The sequence below is a fragment of the Oncorhynchus mykiss genome, chromosome 11, assembly GCF_013265735.2.
Source record: "Oncorhynchus mykiss isolate Arlee chromosome 11, USDA_OmykA_1.1, whole genome shotgun sequence".
NCBI classification, from domain to species: domain Eukaryota; kingdom Metazoa; phylum Chordata; class Actinopteri; order Salmoniformes; family Salmonidae; genus Oncorhynchus; species Oncorhynchus mykiss.
In genome coordinates, this window is record NC_048575.1 from 61,357,156 (window position 1) to 61,384,469 (window position 27,314).

The 27,314-nt window shown below is 42.2% G+C and overlaps 1 protein-coding gene across 1 annotated transcript in view; it reads left to right on the plus strand.

Moving 5' to 3' along the window:
* The first annotated feature begins 12,109 nt into the window (after positions 1-12,109).
* LOC110536155 (serine incorporator 5) overlaps positions 12,110-27,314 on the plus strand; it is a 48,539-nt gene continuing 33,334 nt past the window's right edge. The window contains exons 1-2 of the mRNA XM_036936027.1: positions 12,110-12,467; positions 25,559-25,726. Of these exons, the coding sequence (XP_036791922.1) occupies positions 12,435-12,467; positions 25,559-25,726 (201 nt within the window). The 5' untranslated portion in view covers positions 12,110-12,434. The remainder of the gene's footprint in view (positions 12,468-25,558; positions 25,727-27,314) is intronic.

Below are 27,314 nucleotides of genomic sequence, written 5' to 3' on the forward strand. Positions count from 1 at the left end.
TACTGTAATATTGTCATGATTCATTTCATACAAAAACAATCTAAATGTATGTTATTTATTTTTGATGTGATGTAGGATAAGTCATTCTGTCTGAGATTGTGGTTGTTCATTTGGTTGACACTTCTGAATTAATGCAACACCTCAACTCTTAGCTGACTTCTCTTAGCATAAAGTATCTAATCAATTATCCCCAAAAAAATATGAATACAATTAATTAAGTGGAGAAATCTTAGTAAAAAATACCTACTCCCACTCTGGTTTAGGGTGCCATTCACCCCACATGGAGGGCAGAGCCCTTAGTGCTCTGAATAAATACATATACCTCCCACCCACTACATGAGCAGAGATTAAATCTCACATGTCTGAAGAATAAAAAATGTCTGTGTGCCAGTCTGTTTGCACAGATTTGGATAGTGGGAAAGGTTGTTTTTATGGCTTGCAAAACGAGCCACCAGGTGGGTGGGGATTTTACTTCATGACCAATTATTTAACCTTTATTTAACTAGGCAAATCAGTTAAGAACCAATTCTTATTTACAATGACTGCCAACAACGGCCAAACCCGGACGACGCTGGGCCAATTGTACACCGCCCAATGGGACTCCCAATCACGGCTGGTTGTGATACAGCCTGGATTCGAGCAAGGGTGTCTGTAGTCACACCTCAAGCACTGAGATGCAGTGCCTTAGACCGCTGCGCCCCTCGGGAGCCCAAGAATGAACAAATCCCGCCCACCTGGGGCACTGGGCCATGCGAAACTAATTTGCTTAGTGTGTGTGGGAAAGAGACATGGTGGCTCTCCACTCAATTCCTGCTCCGCTCTGACACCATTGTTCCACCAGCAGCGCTGTATGTCAGCAGTCTAAAGTGGCCTGTTCCTGTCCTCTCCTCTGTCCACACGGATCTGACACAACCTGGCAAGTGAGAGCAGATCTTATGACAGATTTAGTTAGTCTCTCACCAGACTCAGGGACTGAGCTGTCCCCTGTCAGAGCAGGTCAAAAGCTGGCGTCCGCTACACCTGTACTGTAGTGAGACCCTTGGTTTCACCCATCCGATGTTGTTGGATCAGTTGTCTCAATGAAAAGGAAGGAAGGATACATTTTTTTAAGTATTGGAGCTGGACTCGGTCCAGACAGACAGAGAACCATTTGGGTCATGGCCAAGGCTCAGGGTTGAGGTGAGGGCAAGCTGAATGATTCAAGTCTATAGAACTGCCCCACAATACAATACGGCACCGGAACAGCAGAGCAGGGACACAATGGCTGTGTATGGCGGCCAAGCCTGGAGAAATGACAGGGTTGTGTGGATGATGGTGGTGTCAGAAGTTGTAACACAGGAGGCCAGTACACACTGATTGCAGAATCACTCCAAGAATAGTTATGAGAGCCATTGTTTTTTGTATTTTATTAAGAACCCCATAAGCTGTTGCAAAACCAGCAGCTACAGTGCCTTGCGAAAGTATTCGGCCCCCTTGAACTTTGCGACCTTTTGCCACATTTCAGGCTTCAAACATAAAGATATACTGTATTTTTTTGTGACGAATCAACAAGTGGGACACAATCATGAAGTGGAACGACATTTATTGGATATTTCAAACTTTTTTAACAAATCAAAAACTGAAAAATTGGGCGTGCAAAATTATTCAGCCCCTTTACTTTCAGTGCAGCAAACTCTCTCCAGAAGTTAAGTGAGGATCTCTGAATGATCCAATGTTGACCTAAATGACTAATGATGATAAATACAATCCACCTGTGTGTAATCAAGTCTCCGTATAAATGCACCTGCCCTGTGATAGTCTCAGAGGTCCGTTAAAAGCGCAGAGAGCATCATGAAGAACAAGGAACACACCAGGCAGGTCCGAGATACTGTTGTGAAGAAGTTTAAAGACTGATTTGGATACAAAAAGATTTCCCAAGCTTTAAACATCCCAAGGAGCACTGTGCAAGCGATAATATTGAAATGGAAGGAGTATCAGACCACTGCAAATCTACCAAGACCTGGCCGTTCCTCTAAACTTTCAGCTCATACAAGGAGAAGACTGATCAGAGATGCAGCCAAGAGGCCCATGATCACTCTGGATAAACTGCAGAGATCTACAGCTGAGGTGGGAGACTCTGTCCATAGGACAACAATCAGTCGTATATTGCACAAATCTGGCCTTTATGGAAGAGTGGCAAGAAGAAAGCCATTTCTTAAAGATATCCATAAAAAGTGTCGTTTAAAGTTTGCCACAAGCCACCTGGGAGACACACCAAACATGTGGAAGAAGGTGCTCTGGTCAGATGAAACCAAAATTGAACTTTTTGGCAACAATGCAAAACGTTATGTTTGGCGTAAAAGCAACACAGCTGAACACACCATCCCCACTGTCAAACATGGTGGTGGCAGCATCATGGTTTTGGCCTGCTTTTCTTCAGCAGGGACAGGGAAGATGGTTAAAATTGATGGGAAGATGGATGGAGCCAAATACAGGACCATTCTGGAAGAAAACCTGATGGAGTCTGCAAAAGACCTGAGACTGGGACGGAGATTTGTCTTCCAACAAGACAATGATCCAAAACATTAAGCAAAATCTACAATGGAATGGTTCAAAAATAAACATATCCAGGTGTTAGAATGGCCAAGTCAAAGTCCAGACCTGAATCCAATCGAGAATCTGTGGAAAGAACTGAAAACTGCTGTTCACAAATGCTCTCCATCCAACCTCACTGAGCTCGAGCTGTTTTGCAAGGAGGAATGGGAAAAAAATTCAGTCTCTCGATGTGCAAAACTGATAGAGACATACCCCAAGCGACTTACAGCTGTAATCGCAGCAAAAGGTGGCGCTACAAAGTATTAACTTAAGGGGGCTGAATAATTTTGCACGCCCAATTTTTCAGTTTTTGATTTGTTAAAAAAGTTTGAAATATCCAATAAATGTCGTTCCACTTCATGATTGTGTCCCACTTGTTGTTGATTCTTCACAAAAAAATACAGTTTTATATCTTTGTTTGAAGCCTGAAATGTGGCAAAAGGTCGCAAAGTTCAAGGGGGCCGAATACTTTCGCAAGGCACTGTACACTTCCTGGGGTCCACACAAACATGAAACATTACATAATGCAGAACATTAATAGACAAGAATGGCAAACACAGCCTACATATCAATACATACACACAAAATATCTAGGTCAAATAGGGGAGAGGCGTGGTGCCGTGAGGAGTTGCTTTATCTGTTTTTTTAAACCAGGTTTGCTGTTCATTTGAGCAATATGAGATGTAATGGAGTTCCATGCAGTAATCGCTCTATATAATAATGTACGCTTTTGTGACTTTGTTATGTTTTGGGGACTGTGAAAGACCCCTGGTGGCATGGCTGGTGGGGTAAGTGTGTTTATTTGATTTATTTCACCTTTATTTAACCAGGTAGGCAAGTTGAGAACAAGTTCTCATTTACAATTGCGAACTGGCCAAGATAAAGCAAAGCAGTTCGACACATACAACGACACAGAGTTACACATGGAGTAAAACAAACATACAGTCAATAATACAGTATAAACAAGTCTATATACGATGTGAGCAAATTAGGTGAGATAAGGGAGGTAAAGGCAAAAAAAGGCCATGGTGGCAAAGTAAATACAATATAGCAAGTAAAACACTGGAATGGTAGATTTGCAGTGGAAGAATGTGCAAAGTAGAAATACAAATAATGGGGTGCAAAGGAGCTAAATTATTTAATTAAATACAGTAGGGAAAGAGGTAGTTGTTTGGGCTAAATTATAGGTGGGCTATGTACAGGTTCAGTAATCTGTGAGCTGCTCTGACAGTTGGTGCTTAAAGCTAGTGAGGGAGATAAGTGTTTCCAGTTTCAGAGATTTTTGTAGTTCGTTCCAGTCATTGGCAGCAGAGAACTGGAAGGAGAGGCGGCCAAAGAAAGAATTGCTTTGTCAGAGCTGTGTTTGTTGACTATGCAAGCAATTTGAAATGTTCAACACATTGCATCACTTTTTCTTTTTATAAGGAACAGTCAGTCTCTCCTCAACTCTTAGCCAAGAGAGACTGAAATACACTGCTCAAATAAATACAAATAAAATAAAGGGAACACTTAAACAACACAATGTAACTCCAAGTCAATCACACTTCTGTGAAATCAAACTGTCCACTTAGGAAGCAAGTCTGATTGACCTATACATTTCACATGCTGTTGTGCAAATGGAATAGACAACAGGTGGAAATTATAGGCAATTAGCAAGACACCCCCAATAAAGGAGTGGTTCTGCAGTGGTGACCACAGACCACTTCTCAGTTCCTATGCTTCCTGGCTGATGTTTTGGTCACTTTTGAATGCTGTCGGTGCCTTCACTCTAGTGGTAGCATGAGACGGAGTCTACAACACACACAAGTGGCTCAGGTAGTGCAGCTCATCCAGGATGGCACATCAATGCGAGCTGTGGCAAGAAGGTTTGCTGTGTCTGTCAGCGTAGTGTCCAGAGCATGGAGGCGCTACCAGGAGACAGGCCAGACACTCTAATGTACTTGTCCTGTTGCTCAGTTGTGCACCAGAGCCTCCCACTCCTCTTTCTATTCTGGTTAGGGCCAGTTTGCGCTCTTCTGTGAATGGAATAGCCTTCATTTCTCAGAACAAGAATAGACTGACGAGTTTCAGAAGACAGTTCTTTGTTTTTGGCCATTTTAAGCCTGTAATCGAACTCACATGCTGATGCTCCAGATACTCAACTAGTCTAAAGAAGGACAGTTTTATTGCTTCTTTAATTAGCTCAACAGTTTTCAGCTGTGCCAACATAATTGCAAAAGGGTTTTCTAATGATCTATAATGGGCCTCTGTACGCCTATGTAGATATTCCATGAAAGAAAATAGCCGTTTCCAGCTACAATAGTCATTGACAACATTAACAATGTCTACACGGTATTTCTGACCAATTTGATGTTATTTTAATGGATGAAAAATGTGATTTTCTTTCAAAAACAAGGACATTTCTAAGTGGCCCCAAACTTTTGAATGTTAGCATATATGGTTAAATTATCAGCATACATGGATACACAGGTTTTGTTTAATGCCAGTGGCAGGTAATTGGTAAAAATATAAAAGACACTAGAGAGCTGCCCTGCGGTACACCACACCCTACATGTTGGACATTAGAGAAGCTTCCATTAAAGAAAACCCTCTGAGATCTATTAGATAGCTCTGAATCCACAATATAGCAGAGGTTGAAAGGCCATAAAACATATGTTTTCAAATCAACAGGCAATGGTGAATAATATATTTGTAAAAAAAAAATGAACAAGGCAAATCGGTTAAAAACAAATTCTTATTTACAATGACAGCCTACCAAAAGGAAAAAGGCCTCCTGCAGGGACGGGGGCAGGGATTTAAAATGTATATATACAGTATCAGTCAAAAGTTTGGACACACCTACCCATTCAAGGGTTTTTCTTATTTTTTTACTATACTCTACATTGTACAATAATAGTGAAGACATCAAAATATATTTGTTATTCTTCAAAGTAGCCACCCCTTGCCTTAATGACAGCTGTGCACACTCTTGGCATTCTCTCAACCAGCTTCACGAGGAATGATTTTCCAACAGTATTGAAGGAACTGCCATAAATTGGGTTGAGGTCAGGTAATTGTAGAGGCCAGGTAATCTGATGTAGCGCTCCATCACTCCTTCTTGGTCAAATAGCCCTTACACAGTCTGGAGGTGTGTCACCAAAGCCCCATATACTACCCACCACTGCGACCTGTACGCTCTCGTTGGCTGGTCCTCTCTTCATACTTGTCGCCAAACCCACTGACTCCAGGTCATCTACAAGAACCTGCTAGGTAAAGTCCCACCTTATCTCAGCTTGCTGGTCACCATAGCAGCACCCACCTGTAGCACATGCTCTAGCAGGTATATCTCTCTGGTCGCCCCCAAAACCAATTCTTTCTTTGGCCACCTCTCCTTCCAGTTCTCTGCTGCCAATGACTGGAACGAACTACAAAAATCTCTGAAACTGGAAACACTTATCTCCCTCACTAGCTTTAAGCACCAGCTGTCAGAGCAGCTCACAGATTACTGCACCTGTACATAGCCCATCTACAATTTAGCCCAAACAACTACCACTCCCCCTACTGTATTTATTTATTTTTCTCCTTTGCACCCCATTATTTCTATCTCTACTTTGCACATTATTCCACTGCAAATCAACCATTCATGTTTTACTTGCTATATTGTATTTACTTTGCCACCATGGCCTTTTATTTGCCTTTACCTCCCTTATCTCACCTCATTTGCTCACATCGTATATAGACTTGTTTATACTGTATTATTGACTGTATGTTTGTTTTACTCCATGTGTAACTCTGTGTTGTTGAATGTGTCAAACTGCGTTGCTTTATCTTGGCCAGTTCGCAATTGTAAATGAGAACTTGTTCTCAACTTGCCTACCTGGTTAAATAAAGGTGAAATTAAAATAAATAAAAAAGGGATTAAATGAGGTTGAATGAACTGTTTCACTGCCAGAAAGGCTCAGCTGATAGCCAGGTGTAGCAGTGGTAAGATGTTGGGACAGCTTTATGTAGGCCCTAACAGTTTTTGGTCACTGTTACAGTGCAATTCATGTATTGTTTAGTGTTGTGTAGTGTCTTTGCTGGGATGCATCCCACTTTTTTTTGTTTTGCCCACCAAGATATACATGCTAAAATCACCACTGGCTGCCTTATATGACTTTCACTTCAATATCACATGATATTGGTTCTCGGCATCACATTATATCAAAAATAAATACATGCCCAGGCTCTCAGATTCCCAGATGACTTCCAACGTAAAGACTAAGAAAACGTTGCCTGTGTGAGTGGGCTCAGACATGCCATTCTGTATCCATGTGAAGGTCCTGTACCACACACACACACAAATACATGTGACGCACACGCATGCACAAACACACACACACCGACTGAAAACCATCCCCTCTCTAAACATTCCTCCCTCTATCTTGTTTGCGTTTCTCTGTGGAAAAGAAAGAAAGAAGAGTCTGAGAAGAGGAAGTCAGTGTCATCACCCAGGTTACCTAAAAGACAAAGGGAACTGAGAATGTTATGAAAAGCAAACACCCAACTCTTTCTCTACAATAACCCTTTAAACACACACACACACACAGTTTGTTCAACATACACTGCCTTCAGAAAGTATTTTCCACATTTTGTTGTGTTACAGAATTTAAAATTGAGATTTTTGGAGTCACTGGCCTACGCACCTTGTCAAAGTAAAATTGTTTTTCTACATTTTACAAATTAATAAAAAATGTAAAGCTGAAATACCTAGAGTCAATAAGTATTCAACCCCTTTGTTACTGCAAGCCTAATAAGTTCAGGAGTACAAATGTGCTTAACAAGTCACATTATAAGTTGCATGGACTCACTCTATGTGCAATAATAGTGTTTAACATGATTTTTGAATGACTACCTCATCTTTGTACCCCACACATACAATTGTCTGTAAGGTCCCTCAGCCGAGCTGTGAATTTCAAACACAGATTCAACCACAAAGACCAGGAAGGTTTTCCAATGCCTCGCGAAGAAGGGCACTTATTGGTAGATGGGTAAAAATAAAAACAATTGAAAATGGACTATCCCTTTGAGCATGGTGAAGTTACTAAATACACTTTGAATGGTGTATCAATGCACCCAGTCACTACAAAGATACAGGCATCCTTCCTAACTCAGTTGCCAGATAGGAAGGAAACTGCTCTGAGATTTCACCATGAGGCCAATGGTGACTTTAAAACAATTACAGAGTTTAACAGCTGTGATAGTGGAAAACTGAAAATGGATCAACAACATTGTAGTTACTTCACAATAATAACCTTATTGACCATGTGAAAAGAAGGAAGCCTGTACAGAAGAAAAAATATTCAAAAAAATGCATCCTGTTTGCAAGAAGGCACCAAAGAAAGACTGAAAAGAAATGTGGCAAAGCAATTCATTTTGGTCCTGAATACAAAGTGTTATGTTTGGGGCAAATCCAATACAACACACTACTGAGTACCACTCCATATTTTCAAGCATAGTGGTGGCTGCATCATGTTATGGGTATGCTTGTAATCGTTAATGACTGGGGAATTTTTCAGGATAAAAAATAAACGGAATGGAGTTAAGCACAAGCAAAATCCTACAGGAAGACCTGGTTCAGTCTGCCTTCCACCAGACACTGGGAGATGAATTCACCTTTCTGTAGGACAACAACCTAAAACACAAGGCCAAATCTATGCTGGAGTTGCTTACCAAGAAGACTGTTCCTGTGAATGTTCCTGAGTGGCCGAGTTACAGTTTTGACTTAAATCCCGTGCTTATTTTGAGTCGGATCCTGTGCACGTCTCAGATTTGACTTTGTTTGTTCCGGCACCTATTTGCCTCTCGTGGCATAATTGATGACTTATTTCACTGTTCGCACTGTAGACATTCTAGTAAAAGCGATCAGCATTAAATCAAGTTGCCTCCTCGTTATTTATCCCGCCCCCCCCCCAGTGCATCCACCGACAAAGTGGTCGGAGCAGGTGCAATTTGCAATTCAAGAAGAAGCAAACGTATAACCCCTGGCTTGTCATGCAGAATTCAAAGTTGGGCTGTACAAAATGCAAAAAGCCTTAGAAGGAAGCTAAACATCAGTCTCATGTCCGCTCCTGGCTTTGAGCAAGAAGTTGACTCGCAAGAGTTAAATGGCCTTGACATGGGGAGAGTCATTGTGGAAGGTTTGGAAAACTAAGGTAGGACATTTTTTTAAATGTACTTTCACAGCACAAAACAAGTTTGTAATTGAATATGTGCTTCATATTATCACATAGGCAGGAGGTCTAAATATTCTCATTGTGTGTTCTGCTGTAGCCTACATTGTTCTATTTTATTTTAAGTTATATTCCGATATAGAGATATTTGTTCTACTGTTACATTGATGTCTTGAAAATGATATGAAATTGGGGTCTTGTAAGCCCCACTGCTGAGTATGTGTACATGGCGGGTGTTCTGAAGTGTTGTCTAAAAATGTTGCTGTACACTGACGTCTAGAAAATTAGGCTATAAGAAATTCGGACTTGTGTAAGGCCCGCAGTTATACTCAAGTATGTGTGCATACTGCAGTGAAGTCTAAAATGCTTTGAATTAATTAGCACCTTGCTGTCCGAGTGCTGTCCGTTTCACCACCATAGATAGTAGGCAACTTGGCTTAAATCTAGTGGCTTGCGGAAGTATTCACTCCCCTTGGTGTTTTTCCTATTTTGCTGCCTTACAACCTGGAATTAAAATGTTTTTTTTGGGGGGGGGGGTTGTATCATTTGATTTGGTGTACAGCAATCTTTAAGTCATACCACAGATACTCAATTGGATTGAGGTCTGGGTTATGACTAGGCCATTCCAAGACATTTAAATGTTTCCCCTTAAACCACTCACGTGTTGCTTTAGCAGTATGCTTAGGGTCATTGTCCTGCTGGAAGGTGAGCCTCTGTCCTGGGCTCAAATCTCTGGAAGACTGAAACAGGTTTCCCTCAAGAATTTCAATGTATTTAGAGCCATCCATCATTACTTCAATTCTGACCAGTTTCCCAGTCCCTGCCGATGAAAAACATCCCCACAGCATGATGCTGCCACCACCATGCTTCACTGTGGGGATGGTGTTCTCGGGATGATGAGAGGTGTTAGGTTTGCACCAGGCATAGCGTTTTCCTTGATTCACAAAAAGCTACATTTTAGTCTCATCTGACCAGAGTACCTTCTTCCATATGTTTGGGGAGTCTCCCACATGCCTGTTGGCAAACACCAAACGGTTTGCTTATTTTTTTCTTTAAGCAATGGCTTTTTTTCTTGCCACTCTTCCGTAAAGCCTAGCTCTGTGGAGTGTACGGCTTAAAGTGGTCCTATGGGCAGATACTCTAATCTCCGCTGTGGAACTTTGCAGCTCCTTCAGGGTTATCTTTTGTCTCTTTGTTGCCTCTCTGATTAAAGCCATCATTGCCTGATCCGTGAGTTTTGGTGGGCGGCCCTCTCTTGGCAGGTTTGTTGTGTTGCCATATTCTTTCTTTTTTTATATAATGGATTTAATGGTGGTCCGTGGGATGTTCAAAGTTATAACCCAACCCTGATCTGTACTTCTCCACAACTTTGTCTCTGATCATTTTGGAGTGCTCCTTGGTCTTCATGGTGCCGCTTGCTTGGTGGTGCCCCTTGCTTAGTGGTGTTGCAGACTCTGGGGCCTTTCAGTACAGGTGTATATATACTGAGATCATGTGATATATCATGTGACACTTAGATTGCACACAGTTGGACTTTATTTAACTAATTATGTGACTTCTGAAGGTAATTGGTTGCACCAGATCTTATTTAGGGGCTTCATAGCAAAGTGGGTGAATACATATGCACGCACCACTTTCCGTTTAGAATTTTTTTATACAAGTTCTTGTTTTCATTTCACTTCACCAATTTGGACTATTTTGTGTATGTCATTACATGAAATCCAAATAAAAAATCAATTTTCTCTGGACCCTGATCTCTCTTTTGACGAACATATCAAGACTGTTTCAAGGACAGCTTTTTTCCATCTACGTAACATTGCAAAAATCAGAAACTTTCTGTCCAAAAATGATGCAGAAAAATGTATCCATGCTTTTGTTACTTCTAGGTTAGACTACTGCAATTCGCTACTTTCAGGGCTACCTGGATAAAGCACTAAATAAACTGCAGTTAGTGCTAAATACGGCTGCTAGAATCCAAAAAATTTGATAATATTACTCCAGTGCTAGCCTCCCCACACTGGCTTTCTGTTAAGGCAAGGGCTGATTTCAAGGTTTTACTGCTAACCTACAAAGCATTACATGGGCTTGCTCCTACCTATCGTTCCGATTTGGTCCTGCGGTACATACCTACAAGTACGCTACGGTCACAAGACACAGGCCTCCTAATTGTCCCTAGAATTTCTAAGCAAACAGCTGGAGGCAGGGCTTTCTCCTATAGAGCTCAATTTTTATGGAATGGTCAGCCTACCCATGTGAGAGACGCAGACTCGGTCTCAACCTTTAAGTCTTTACTGAAGACTCATCTCTTCAGTAGGTCATATGATTGAGTGTAGTCTGGCCCAGGAGTTTGAAGGTGAACAGAAAGGCTCTGGAGCAACGAACCGCCCTTGCTGTCTCTGCCTGGCCGGTTCCCCTTTCTCCACTGGGATTCTCTGCCTCTAACCCTATTACAGGGGCTGAGTCACTGGCTTACTGGTGCTCTTCCATGCTGTCCCTAGGAGGGGTGCGTCACTTGAGTGGGTTGTGTCACTGACGTGATCTTCCTGTCTGGGTTGGCGCCCCCCCTTGGGTTGTGCCATGGCGGAGATCTTTGTGGTCTATACTCGGCCTTGTCTCAGGATGGTGAGTTGGTGGTTGAAAAGGGGGGCTGTGCTTTGGCAAAGTGGGTGGGGTTATATCCTGCGTGTTTGGCCCTGTCCGGGGGTATCATCGGTAGGGGCCACAGTGTCTCCTGACCCCTCCTGTCTCAGCCTCCAGTATTTATGCTGCAGTAGATTATGTGTCAGGGGGCTAGGGTCAGTCTGTTATATCTAGAGTACTTCTCCTGTCTTATCCGGTTTCCTGTGTGAACTTAAGTATGCTATCTCTAATTCTCTCTTTCTCTCTTTCATTTAGAATTTGGAAAACAGTAATGGGCAAATGTTGTACAATACAGGTGTGGAAAAGCTCTTAGAGACTTCACCAGAAAGACTCCCAGCTGTAATCACTCTACAAAGTATTGACTCAGGGGTGTGAATACTTATGCAAATGAGATATTTATGTATTTAATTTTCAATACATTTGGAAACATTTCTACAAATATGTTTTCACTTTGTCATTATGAGATATTGTGTGTAGATGGATGAGAGAAAAAATATTGCATATATTTTGAATTCAGGTTGTAACAACAAAATGTGGATTGGATCAAGGGGTATGAATACCTTCTGAATGCACGGTATATCCCCTCATTGAATAGCGTACAACTATCATGAATAGAAACTATATGAACCCAACAACGTGACGAAAACGGATGTGACATAGAAATAAAATAAGAAAATACAATCATCTAAATTAAATGTGTCATAGTTATTCAGTATATTTTCTGTCGTGCGTATTAAATGTTTATAATGCTTCATATATTGATTTATTACACAGTAGCTCTACTATGGCATTTTACTCGCTTTGAGTCTGGCATTTTGTCTGTGCGATGAGCACCTGCCTGTAACAAGTAACGCCATCACGGTAAAAACAGTGGGAGGAGAGAGGGGGCTAGAAAGAGAGAGAGATAGAGACGGGGAAGTACATGTACTGCAGGCGCTCTGAGTAGAATTTTATGCGAGAACGTCCGTCTGTACCGAACTGGAAAAGTGGGCTGAATTCTGAAAGGGAATTTTTGACAACCATAACAAGATGTGTAGACCTAATCCGTGCTGTATAGGGCAGGTGAGTAATAACTAATTGTGGTTATAACTAATATTATACTCGGCACGTTTATGGAAAAAATACCACCAGCGAACGTTATTGGTTTTTCTAACAAATTGAACTCCATAATGTATAGTAGCTTACGCTACATTTTGATGTAAAATGTCGGAATTTAGTTAGCTAATTAGTTTTTTTTCTTGATTTCGTATTCAAGGTTTCAATTCATTTTTGTATTTTACGAAATGTGTATGGCTTCCAACTGTTTGGCTAAACGCTAGCTAGCTAGTTACTGTAGCTAGCTATTCTTGCGGATGACCATCGAAGATAATCTAGCCTGCCACAGTTTCCCCAAAAAATGAGTAGTAGCGCGCGACGCAGCTACAAAGATGTTATGATTTGAATCGATCGCGAGTCTGTAACATTTGTGTAAACAGGCAACATTGTTGCTTGTGTTGTAGATGTCACTTCTACTGTAAACAATGTGTCATCGCACTGTTTAACATGAGTTGACGGCGTGCGTGACACTAATTTGCCTTCAGTTCCTACATTTGCCGATCTGGTTACCTCTGCCAACATCCTAGCGGTTGTGCCCGGCTTGATCCAATTCATTTTTTGAAACTATCTCACAGTTTTCCAGTGACGTAATGCTGTGTTGTTCTAAAGGTTTTGGGCAAGTCGCTGTATTTCTTATTTTCTAGTGGAATGATATTGAGTTCGCATGACTAGCACAGATCTTAATCCAATAAACCTCACTTATTCGCTTAGGCTATTTGGGAATGATATGGTCTAGCCATTAGGTGATGAGAAGAGCTTCTCTGGCTGAAAAGACTATGGGGCTAATTTAGGTAGAAATTACCATTGCAGCAGAAGTCAAAGCAACCAGCCAAAGTCCATTAACACATCTAGTTTAATATAACTTCATATTGGTATGTGAGAAAACTGGTTCTTATTTAACACAGTGATACAGAGATCTTCAATGTCCCATTGCATAGGCCTTGTCTTTGGCATTGTTCCATAACTGCCTGCTAGTCTAACTAACCACACTGAATAGTTTCTCCTCCAGAGGAATTTAATTACAGGGACACGTCCCTCATCCAATGTATTCAGGGGCCATCCCTTCAGTCCACTCAATGAAGAACGGAATCAAAGGAAATACGGGCTGGTGTGTGTGTGCATGTGTGCACATGCATGCGGTGTGTGTGGCTGATGTTAGCAAGAAATGAAGCACAAACACTTTAGTCAACATTGTCTTGCTACACAGGCCATGCGATAATCCTGTCTGTCACAGACCCCCATTAGCGTTGTCCCCGTCAACATGTGTATGAGTGTGTGTGTGTGTATTTGTGTTTGTTTTGACTGTGTGTCTATGCCTGTGTGTCCATCTTATTTGTATGTGTGATCGGCGGGTGGTCTGTTCATTTCCTCTTTGGCTGAATGTGGGGGGCTGGCTGTTTGGATTAGATTAGTGACGGAGATAAACTGGCCAGAGCTGTGCAGAAGAGGGCCAGAAACAGTGGTGTAGATGGACAGGGAGGGAAGTAGTCCAGAGAGAATCAGGACCGGAGAGGTGACTCCGATAGACGTAGTTGTAACTCTGAGCTACGCTGGAAACAGAACAGGAGGGTGGCAAACACAGCAATGAGAGGTCAGGACACACTGTTGTCACACACTGACTCAGCATACACCTGCAGTAGTCTGGCGGACACACGTGTGCACACACCTGCATCCGACTAAAATAAACATCCAGTCATCTGTCACTTCAGGCTTGCCACATGGCTCCACTCTACATCCAGACACTGGTCCCAGGTCAGCTGGATAGTTCAGCCTGTAATAGTTGAGGTTAGCGCTGGGGCAGGGAGATCCGACACTGGAACAGTTTCAGAACGTTTCCCACTGAACCAACATGGCTACGTAAACAAAGCCATTGTGTGTGTTTTTCAGTCTCTCCTGGCTCATAGACTATAGCTTCACATTTAGGAAACAACAGATGTAGTGATTATGGTGGTCTTCCTTTAAAACCCCTCTGGCTGTGAACACTGTCAGGCTTCCACAGGAGGAGGGAGACTTGAGCTAAATCCCTGATCAAAACCAGGATATTATGGCCTTTGATTGGCTTGGCTTCTTAAAGGAGTAGATTACTATTTTACAACTTGATGTTAGATCAGTGTTTCCCAAACTTGGTCCTCGTGACCCCAAGGGGTGTTCGTTCTGGTTTTTGCTTGATGATGAGTTGATTAGTTGAATCAGTTGTGTAGTGCTAGGGCAAAAACCATAACGTGCACCCCTTGGGGACTTTGGGAAACCCTGTGTTAGATGGTTGCTCATCCTGAAAGTAGTCTATGGGTCAAGAGAAACTGTAGTCCATGGTTAATTTTTCTTTAAACACCAACTACGAACTTCAGCTAACCTTAACCACCACAATCTAACCGTCAATGAAACTGATGGGGACATGTGAGCATGTAAAAAAAAAAAGAAAAGTCTAAATCACTTGAAATCAATTCAAATCCTCTCCATATTTGATGTTACTTAAAGGTGATTTGGCCATAAAAAACATGCTTACATCCCCCCATCACTTCCATTGATTATTAGCTTGTGGTGGCTATTTACTTATTATTGCTGGATCCAAATCACAGAGAGAGAATCTGGCCACACATTTGAATTCAAGGGCAAAGAAGATAAAATAGCATGTAAAAAACCTAGTGCTATCTATTTTAGATTCTGAACTCAATTTCAAATCACACATTAGGAATGTAGCCAAAATAGATTTTTACCACCTGAGGTACATTGCCAAGGTGGGCCGTTTCTCTCTTAGGCTGAGACTCATGCATGCTATTATTACAAGCAGGCTTGACTACTGTAATGCTGTCCTGTCTGGTCTTCCCAAGAAAGCCATTGGTCAACTGCAAAACATACAGAATGCTGCAGCGTGGGTACTGACCAAGACCAGACGGAGAGCACACATTACGCTGGTTTTAAGGCAGCCTTTAGTTACTATGCCCTAGCCTCTGGAACAGCCTGCCAGAGAACCTGAGGGGGGCTGAAACTGTGGACATATTGAAAGAGATCTTAAAACACACCTTTTTATTTTAGCTTTTCCTTAGGGTGCTTTTTGGTTGTTGTTCTTTAGTTTTTTTTATCCTCTTATGTTTGTTGTAGTAAATATTTCATTGTTTTATTCATTTTTTCCTGTGAAGCACATTTTGTTCCATCCCATGTCTGAAATGTGCTGTATAAATAAAGCTTGATTTGATTTGATCAAGTTGTAAAATAGTGAACCACTCCTTTAACCGTCCTTGTACCAGGTGCAGCCATTAGAGGATTTGAATTCAGTTTGAAACTGAAATGTTTTACTGGCTACGATGAGGGTCACAAACAGAGCCTGGGGTTGTGGTTGGGAGTTTGGCTAGGGCTGTAGCTAGGCTAGCAGGCCTAGTGTAGTGTGTATGTTTATGTGTACACTCTTAGAAAAAAGGTGCTATCTAGAATCTGAAAGCGTTCTTCGGCTGTCCCCATAGGATAACCTTTTGAAGAACCCTTTTGGAACCCTTTTTTCTAAGAGTGTCGCCTAGATGTTGAGCATCTCTCTGTGCTGGCTGAGGCTCCATGTGTAGAGACGGTAGTATGATGAAACCCTGTGAAATGTCTGTCTGCTTGATGGTAATGGGTTCAGCCTAGCGACATCGAAAGACAGTGTAACCCACTGCTTCAGTCAGCAAACGAAAGGGAAAGGGGTATACCTAGTCAGTTGTACAACTAAATGCACGTGTTTGATAATTGATATCCAATATTGGATGAAAAAAGATCTGCTACACATTTAAATCTCCCATGTAACTACAGGTATTCCATTGTCTATAACACAATTATAAGCTAAATGCTTTATTCGTGTGTTTTTATTGGAGGCAAAGGTAAACATGGCTATGTTCCATTACTGAGAGTAAGATAATATATTGTATTGATCAGATAACACTGTGTTATGGCTGGACTACATTCTTCCTCTGTGTACTACTGTCTGTCTGTATCACTGACTCTCTGGGTCTCTTTTTTATCTTTTTGTTCCATTTCCTCTGTTTGGGTCATGGATGCCTCTTGGGTTGCTCAACATTCCCCTGTTCTCTTCCTGTTTCTCTTCCTTTCGCTCCCTCTCTTTATTTAGCGTAGCCAATGCCAGGGGCTGTATTTACCCCATTAAGGTGTTGTTACTCAAATCAATCAAATCAAATGTTATTGGTCACATGCTTCGTAAACAACAGGTGTAGACTAACAGTGAAATGCTTGCTTGCGGGCCGTTCCCAACAATACAGAGAGAAGGAAAATAAAGAAATAACATTTAATAATAAAAGTAAAAAGGAAAGTAAAAATCAGCCTTTCCAGCTACAATAGTCATTTACAATATTAACAATGTCTACACTGTATTTCTGATCAATTCTATGTTATTTTAATGGACAAAAAATGTGCTTTTCTTTCAAAAACTTTGACATTTCTAAGTGACCCCAAACGTTTGAACGGTACTGTACATATAACTAGGAATAAAGTGACTAGGCAACAAGATAGATAATGAACAGTAGCATGTGATGAATCAAAAAAGTTAGTGCAAAAAAAGGTTAATGCAGATAGTCCTAGTAGCTATTTGGTTAACAATTTATCTAACTATTTAACAGTCTTATGGCTTGGGAGTAGAAGCTGTACAGCGGCCTCTTGGTTCCGGACTTGGTGCATTGGTAAGGCTTGCTTCCTCTCAAGTTTGTGTAGGAAACAGTGCAGTGATACATTTTTGCAGAGTGCGTGCAACTGCCTAGCTATACAGACAACACAAAAGAGTTGCTGTCAATCAGGGAGAACGGGCACTAGGCTATCTCTACACTTTACCAACCCTAGCTTTGGCTCCTAACTCTGTAGGCCAATATGTGTGTTAGTGTGTGTGTGCCTCAGCCTTCTGTCTTTGTCTTCCTGGGTTTATATATGTTGCCGTACCTTCTGTTTCTCTCTGTGAACACAGAGCATGTGTAACTTGAGAGGGTGTGTCTGAGGAATGGGTTCATTTCATCTCTCCGTCTTGTTGGCTGCAGAAGAGTACAGCAACATCCCTGAGTCAGCAGCATCACAATGACTCGTGTGTGTGTGTGTGTGTGCGTGCGTGCGGCTCTAACTGTCTGTTGCCTGCGTTCTGCCTATGTTGTTGTTCTCTGTCTGGGTTTGACCTATTTATGCAGTGTGTGTGTGTGTGTGTGTGGCCCAGGGTATAAGGGAATGAGCTTTTAGTGGTTACCATTCTTATCCTCAAAGACACAACCCATTTTAACACTGATCGTAGGACTGTTCTTATCTCCAATAGAGCCCCACAGTGGAGGTGTCGTAATACCCATAAAACCTAGTAGTCAAACAGGGAAATGGTTCCAATCGTTTTTCCACCATTCATTTTTCCCATAGGTAATTTTAGATGCACTTAAAATAAGGGCTGTGTTTCTTGTAGGCTTAACTTGGCATGATGTTTTGATAACCATGTAAATCGCTCCCAGACAAGGTGACTTTTATCAATGTATTTGGCTCAATTTACTCTCAGATTCGAAAATGCTAATTAGCATGAAAATAATGTCATGCAAGAGTACAAATCCCTGCAAACTCCTGCACATCATCTCTAGATAGACTGCACCTTTGCTAACAGGTATTGTGTCAATTTAAAACTTGCACAAGACAGTTCACAAAAATGTAAATTTAAAGAAAGTTAGCTAATTTATTCATTACTAAATTTAGCTAATGTTAGATAGTTAATCCAGAGATTCTTACCTTTGCCTCAATTTGGAAGTCAAGTCCACATTAGCAGCTAATTAGCATTCATTTTTTGTCAGGGGAAATACAGGCAAATATATTGATAAAAGTCACCTTGTCCTAGAGAGATTTACACGGTTATCTAAACGTCATGCCAGGGTAAACCTACATGAAACACAGCCCTTATTTTAAGTGTTTCTAAAAAATGAATGGTGGAAAAACGATTGGAACTATAACCTTGTTTGACCGCTAGGTTTTATGAGTATTATGACTCATACTGTGATACTCTATAGTGGTAGCCTATCTCATAGTGTTAGAGATATCCCCTGACCTAGGACCAGCTGTGGGCTTCACCAACTCCTGTCAACCTGCTGATCCATTCCTTTTCAATCCCTCAGTTTTTGACTAGCTAGCCCATTGTTTTCAATAAGTGGTTTGACTCTCTCAGTCACTTTCTGGATGGGGATTTGTGTTCATTTCCTGAAGGGAATCTGAAGCCAAACATCCTGTTATACTGAAGTTCTGAGACTGAGTGGCCCACTAGTGGTACACAGCGGAGCGTGAAAGATGGTGTGTTTGTGTCTGTGTGAGCACAACGGGTCTGTAGTTTTACCAAGTCTTTTAGACTGAGGAGGGGTTTTCCCCTTTCACCCTTAACCCCTGGGACAGCTGATGGATACGAGACAGAACGAGATGAGGAGGAGAGAGAATAGAGAAAGAAAGGGGGAGGTCAAATAAAGGGAACAGGATGAGAGGTTGGTAGAGAGGGGGAGGAAGTGAGAGAGGGATAGCATAGCAGAAAGAACTAGAGGGAAAGAGTTCTCGATGCCCCCAGGGTTCAGCGAAAGTTGAGTCACAGTGGGGGTTGGTGTGCTGTGAGTGGAAGGAAGGGGTGGGGAGGGTGGTTTTGTGCTTTTTATAATAGTAATAATAATAATAATAGTAGTAGATAATAGTAGAGAGCTGGTGGCCTTGCCATGTAATCCTAACACTTTGTGGGAGTGGTGTGTGTGGTTGTGTGGGGGGTTGGAGGAGGGGTTGATGGCTACAGATTTGGGAGTTAGTAGTTTGGCAGGCACGGTGTTAATATTGTTTGAAAGGGGTCAGGGCAGACCACCTGTCGACATGGGAGGGAGGGGAGGGTCAGAGTTGGTTGTCATGGCATCTCCATTGTCTCTGTTTGCATCGGCATGCCTCAGCACGGTAGCTAGCTATTCAGTTAGCCCCAGTTAGCTCCTCTAGCCCCCTTAGTGTGTGTCCACTGTGTTAGTGTTAGAGCGTTTACACACACTGGGTCTATTAGATTAGCTGAACGGCTAAATACACGCTCACTAAAGACAGCCAACACCCACACAACCATTTTCCTAATCCACTACTTGAGTGTTGCCTAATTCATTCTTATCAAAGAGAGGAACTAATCCCATTTAGGCCTGTGAAGTTTAGTAGAGGAAATAGGCCTACTGCCCAGTCCCAAATCAACTCCTTACCTCTACCCCATACCCTGCACAGTACACACTCCCCCCAGCCCATCCTCCCTGACACTTTTCCTACTAGCCTACACTCCTGCATCTGAAAGGGAAAGGCAAAGGGAAAGTGGGATACCTAGTCAGTTGTACAACTGAATGCCTTCAACTGAAATGTGTCTTATGCATTTAACCCAACCGCTCTGAATCAGAGAGGTGCGGGGGGTGCTGCCTTAGATTGGTGGGTGTGAGAAATGTAGAATACAATTTAGGCTAACTAAAATAATGGCCTGTGTCTGTCAAACTGTCAGCCTGTTCATTTGTAGTTTTTCCTTAGATTCTCCAATGCATTTTAAACCCACGCTGTTGACACTGATGCCTCCGAAGCCATCATTCTCCACACAGATGGACAGTTCTTCCAGAGAATCTGTCTTACTGCTCTCATAAGCAGAGGCATTGTCATCTATTTCTGAACTGGATAATTATACACCATACTTTAACCATCTAGTAGAACCCCACCCTTGCCATTCCATATCCATAAGATTCTCAGTGGCCCTAAATCATACAGAACACACAGCTGTGGTGAGGTTAGGGGGGTCTGAGTTGGCTTCAGTAAGGGGAACAAAAACAGGCTGCTGCCTCCTGCTCTCCTTCCCTCTCTGTGCATATACATCCTTTGGCCCCTCCTCCCTTGCCTGTCCTCTCCTGTCCTGTCTCTCTATTATGATACAGTCTTAAAGTGGAACTGACAGTGTTTTAACTAGGTTACAGATATGAAACAAACAGACAATCATAATATCAGTAAAACATATTCAATTCCCATGTTTTGCCACAAAACCAATTTTATTCGTTTTTAAAAATAGGTTCTATTTGACAAAAAATATCTATGACATTGTTGGCAGAATAGATGGATGCAGTTCAATGCACAAATCATATAATTCACCAATAGATTTCTTGGTAGTCCAACCAATATTGTTATCAGGTTGTAAATTACAGCTGACCTGGGCCCGGTTTCCCGATAGGGGTGGAACTTAGGCTTACGAGTGTTTTAACAATGCATCGTAAAATAACGTCTGAAGATGCCACACCCATTTCCTAAAACACCACATACTGCACTCATCATACAGTGAGACTTAACTGTGTCATTACAGGATCTGTCCCGTGCTGAAAAGGATTCCACAATATAGGCTAAAGAACCCGCTGTAGCTCTTAAATGATTTGTGGCTACTCAAAGTCATCTTTAAAAATACATAGTTTTCACAATAGTTTTCCCATCAAGAGAAGAAATGTTCTCTACCCTATTATGTATTTAAATATTTGTATTATGTTTGCCATGTGTTATGTATTATCATACTTTTGTATATAATGTTTGATTATGTACATTCTGCATTTCTTCAGTTTGTGTAAACTGTGAGCAAGATTGAATAAAGCCAAAGTCAAAATCGCTCATTCCCTCATTCGCTATAGAAAATATCAACGTGATCTAAAAGTAGGATATGATGACAATAGTTTTTGTAATCGCTCAACAAATCATTGTTGCCTAATGGCAGGCAGGAATTTGGCTTCAAGTAGGCCTACAGATATTCTACAATTAAATAATGAAACAATAAAAATAATTAAACATGAAGTAGCAAGTTAAGCAACATTGCCATAGACCTAATATGTTGACCTTTAGGTTATTGCTTAGGTTACAGTGAAATGTTTGAGCTTTTAGATAATAGTAGCCAATAGGCCTAATGTACAGTTGAAGTCTGAAGATTACATACACTTAGGTTGGAGTCATTAAAACTCATTTTTCAACCACTCCACAAATTTCTTGTTAACAAACTATAGTTCTGGCAAGTCGGTTAGGACATCTACTTTCTGCATGACACAAGTCATTTTTCCAAAAATTGTTTACAGATATATTATTTCACTTATAATTCACTGTATCACAATTCCAGTGGGTCAGAAGTTTAGATACACTAAGTTGACTGTGCCTTTAAATAGCTTGGAAAATTCAAGAAAATTATATAATGGCTTTAGAAGCCTATGATAGGCTAATTGACATCATTTGACTCAGTTGGAGGTGTACCTGTGGATGTATTTCAAGGCCTACTTTCAGACTCAGTGCCTCTTTGCTTGACATCTTGGGAAAATCAAAAGAAATCAGCCAAGACCTCAGAAAAATAATTGTAGACCTCCACAAGTCTGGTTCATCCTTGGGAGCAATTTCCAAACGCCTGAAGGTGCCATGTTCATCTGTACAAACAATAGTACGCAAGTTTAAACACCATGGGACCATGCAGCCATCATACCGCTCAGGAAGGAGATTCGTTCTGTCTCCTAGAGATGAGCGTACTTTTGTGCGAATAGTGCAAATCAATCCCAGATCAACTGCAAAGCTCCTTGTGAAAATGCTGGAGGAAACAGGTACAAAAGTATCTATATCCACAGTAAAACGAGTCCAATATCTACATAACCTAAAATGCTGCTCAGCAAGGAAGAAGCCACTGCTCCAAAACCGCCATAAAAAAAGCTAGACTACGGTTTGCAACTGCACATGGGGACAAAGATCGTACTTTTTGGAGAAATGTTGTCTGGTCTGATGAAACAAAAGTATAACTGTTTGGCCATAATGACAATCATTATGTTTGGAGGAAAAAGGGGGAGGCTTGCAAGCCGAAGAACACCATCCCAACCGTGAAGCATGGGGGTGGCAGCATCATGTTGTGGGGGTGCTTTACTGCAGGATGGACTGGTGCACTTCACAAAATAGATGACATCATGAGGGAGGAAAATTATGTGGATATATTGAAGCAACATCTCAAGACATCAGTGGCCTTACAAACCTGACTCAGTTACACCAGCTCTGTCAGGAGGAATGGGCCAAAATTCACCCAACTTATTGTGGGAAGCTTGTGGAAGGCTACCTGAAATGTTTGACCCAAGTTAAACAATTTAAAGGCAATGCTTTGAGTGTATGTAAACTTCTAACCCACTGGGAATGTGATGAAATATATAAACGCTGAAATAAATCATTCTCTCTACTATTATTCTGACATTTCACATTCTTAAAAGAAAGTGGTGATCCTAACTGGCCTAAAACATTTCTACTAGGATTAAATGTCAGGAATTGTGAAAAACTGAGTTTAAATGTATTTGGCTAAGGTGTATGTAAACTTCCGACTTCAACTGTATATGAATATCGAAGGGGCTCAGATGCAGCCTCATGGCTTAATAGTAGGTAGGTCTATCGATTGCACATACATGAAAGTGATGTAAATATTTTGCCTAATATTCTAGCTATTATATAGTTTGGTTATCTCGGTATTCTTTTTTTATGTATCCTTGCTTCGCTTGTAAACTTTTTAGGCTATTTAAATAGAACTTTGAAGTTTTCAGCGGTCACAGAGAGACAGATACACATCTTCATTCTATGTTTAGCAGAGATTTTCTGCGTGTAAAGTGACGCGGGAGGGCGACGCACTTAGTGGTCTGTGGCAGGTATTAGATTACGAGCGATTTCAGATGCAACGTTAGGAAAGGTTTTAGGAAACGGCTCGGAAATGTTAAGATCCTCTTACGAAGGTTCTAACGATGAACTTAGCCTTAAGATGCTTTTGGGAAACTAGGCCTTTTGGAAACCAGGCCCATGTACATTGTTTGCGGTCTCCAGCCATTCGGGATGCACAGTTTCAGTTTCAATTACTTTTTTGGACAACAACTGACAAATTTAGCAAACTAAGGCTGGGAATTTCAATACAATCAAACTAGCAAGGGCGATGATCACAAGTCAGTCATAATGTGGATAATAGACTAGCATATCTATTTATGTAGCTATTTATTTAGCCAGTTAAAATCGCAGAGCCTAACATTAGCTAGCGCTGGGAGGATGTCATGTCATTGGACGAGTGAGTGAGTGGCCAACTTTTTCTCCCCCATATCATTTTTGGGTGGCTACAGCTAGAGATGCAGGTGTCATTTGGTTACTGTTATTCAGAGTTAGCATATCTCTTAGTAGTCAATCTAAATAAAACATTTTAGTATTTTTTTTTCTTCTCCCCAATATAGTGATATCCAATTACGATATTGTCTCATTGCTGCAACTCCCCAACGAGCTCGGGAGTGGTCGAAGGTCGAGTTATGCGTCCTCCAAAACATGACCTGCCAAACCGCACTTCTTAACACCCGCCCACTTAACCCGGAAGTCAGCTCGGTTCAACTCGGTTCAACTGACTCCCGTGAGACTTACATATTTGAAGGAATCCATTCAGGTGTATTTTGTGGCTTTGGCGAATGCGTTCTAGTTACCTAAAGTCTGTTGCTACTGCCTGTAAACACACAGTCCAGCTCAAAGTGAATGATGGCAGGCCCGTGTGGAAATGTCTTATTTGTAGACCTACTGTATCTCTGATTGGCTATGGCACACCGATCTGTGTAGAGTCCCATCCTGGACAAGACTGAGATGGTTTTATTTGGTTTTATGTAATTCACTCTATTAAGTTTTCAAACTTAAAGCCGCTTCCCCACTCTATGTTGCTATAGAATTTTCACAAATGCCTTACTCTACATCATTCCCAAACATTGTATGAAAATGGTGCTTGCTTGTCAGAAATGTTTTTTAAAATTCTTCCTGGGGGTTTATATAAACAGATTTTAATAAGATTTAATGTTGCTAAAACACTGTCAGTTCCATCATAGTCCGCAGATGCTAAGACGCAATAGTCCGGCATCCCATCATGAAATAGCTACCCGGATTTGAGACCACTATCAGCGAGAGACCAGAGCCCGAATGCGCACATCCCCCAAATTCCCATCCAACACGGTTCTGGTACTCATCCTATATTCATGTGAATGTGTTGACAGTTGGAGAAATTGCTTGAGCTGCACTGAGAATTCAAAAACTATGAAAGCCAATATTTAAGAACACAGCTGTGTGTACACGTACATGTTTTGGGCCATGATAAACCCTTTAGATAGACAGGATTAAAACCTACAGAGGCCTACAGAGTTTGTGACATAGTATGTTATATGGCAGTAAAGCCTACCATCTGAGATGAGGTCTAAACTGTGTTCTAGGCCTGTGTCTGTTACGTAATCTGTGTATTATACAGTAACGGATGTAAAGCCAGATATGGTCTGAGCCCGTGCTTAACCCTAACCCTATGATACCACAGTAAAGTGTGTCTTTGATATTGTCTGTGTGTGTGTGTGTGTGCGCGCAGCGGGTGTGTGTTTGTAACGGTCTGATGTGTTCTGTTCCGGTGCTAATGCCAGTAGTCTGTGGTATGCTCCAGACCCGTGCTCCTCGAGCCTCTAAATCACATCACATTTTATTGGTCACATACACTTATTTAGCAGTTGTTATTGCAGGTGTACCAAAATGCTTGTGTTCTTAACTCCAACAGTGCAGTAGTATCTAACAATTCACAACAATACACACTACCAGCCAGGGATCTGCTCAAGCTTCTCTAACTCCTGTCAACCAGCCAAGACTCCCGAGATTCCTGCTCAACAACGTTTTGGCTGCATCAATGACTTTCCTTCTCTCTCTCTGTGCATTTCCTGAGTTGTTAGCAGCAGTGACTGGCTTTAGTTTAGATCTTAAGGGGGCGGTTTGGTTTCCCAGACACAGATTAAGCCTAGTCCTGGACTAAAAAACATGCTCAACTAATCATCTTAAATCTCAATGGATAATCTTAAATCTCAATGGATAATCTTAAATCACAATGCATAATCTTAAATCTTAATGGAGAATCATACATCTAAATGGAGAATCTCCTACTTGGAGAGGCATACTTTGTGTCCAGGAAACCGGCCCATAATGTTGTTATTGAGCATGCATAATGACAGTATACTGTAAGTTTTAATGCCTATGTCTTCTCTTCTGTCCTGGTGTAGCTGGCGTGCTGCTGTGGATCGGCAGCCTGCTCCTGTTGCTGTGGCTGCTGTCCTAAGATCAAGCAGTCCACATCAACACGCTTCATGTATGTCCTCTACTTCCTCCTGGTCACCATTGTCTGTGTCGTCATGATGTCACCTACTGTGGAACAGGAGATGAGGGACCATGTGAGTACACACACGTGCACATTTAGACACGTACACACATGTGTATGCACACACACAGACACACACACTGTTCTTTACATGCATCCACACACACACACACAAGGAACATGCACACACACGTACACACATGCTCACACACACATAGGGGCCTACATGTCTGGCCTTGTCTTATTTCCTGCCTTGATGTTGGTTAACACATGGAGATACAGTCGAGCTCTAGAATAGTTTTGGAAGCTTTAAACTCCACATAAACCCGGTAATAAAGCCTTCCCTGGCACAGCAGAGTGGAGCAGAGCTATGGAAAACGCTGCTGGTGTCATTTCCTGGGTGTGTAATTGTATGGTAGTTAGGAGAGCCTAGTTTAGTACAGCGTGCCACAGGGGCTAACACAGACAGTAACTACAGGTGGTGAGGGTAGGCAACAACACATCCGCCACGCTGACCCTCAACACGGGGGCTAACACAGACAGTAACTACAGGTGGTGAGGGTAGGCAACAACACATCCGCCACGCTGACCCTCAACACGGGGGCTAACACAGACAGTAACTACAGGTGGTGAGGGTAGGCAACAACACATCCGCCACGCTGACCCTCAACACGGGGGCTAACACAGACAGTAACTACAGGTGGTGAGGGTAGGCAACAACACATCCGCCACGCTGACCCTCAACACGGGGGCTAACACAGACAGTAACTACAGGTGGTGAGGGTAGGCAACAACACATCCGCCACGCTGACCCTCAACACGGGGGCTAACACAGACAGTAACTACAGGTGGTGAGGGTAGGCAACAACACATCCGCCACGCTGACCCTCAACACGGGGGCTAACACAGACAGTAACTACAGGTGGTGAGGGTAGGCAACAACACATCCGCCACGCTGACCCTCAACACGGGGGCTAACACAGACAGTAACTACAGGTGGTGAGGGTAGGCAACAACACATCCGCCACGCTGACCCTCAACACGGGGGCTAACACAGACAGTAACTACAGGTGGTGAGGGTAGGCAACAACACATCCGCCACGCTGACCCTCAACACGGGGGCTAACACAGACAGTAACTACAGGTGGTGAGGGTAGGCAACAACACATCCGCCACGCTGACCCTCAACACGGGGGCTAACACAGACAGTAACTACAGGTGGTGAGGGTAGGCAACAACACATCCGCCACGCTGACCCTCAACACGGGGGCTAACACAGACAGTAACTACAGGTGGTGAGGGTAGGCAACAACACATCCGCCACGCTGACCCTCAACACGGGGGCTAACACAGACAGTAACTACAGGTGGTGAGGGTAGGCAACAACACATCCGCCACGCTGACCCTCAACACGGGGGCTAACACAGACAGTAACTACAGGTGGTGAGGGTAGGCAACAACACATCCGCCACGCTGACCCTCAACACGGGGGCTAACACAGACAGTAACTACAGGTGGTGAGGGTAGGCAACAACACATCCGCCACGCTGACCCTCAACACGGGGGCTAACACAGACAGTAACTACAGCTGGTGAGGGTAGGCAACAACACATTCGCCACGCTGACCCTCAACACGGGGGCTAACACAGACAGTAACTACA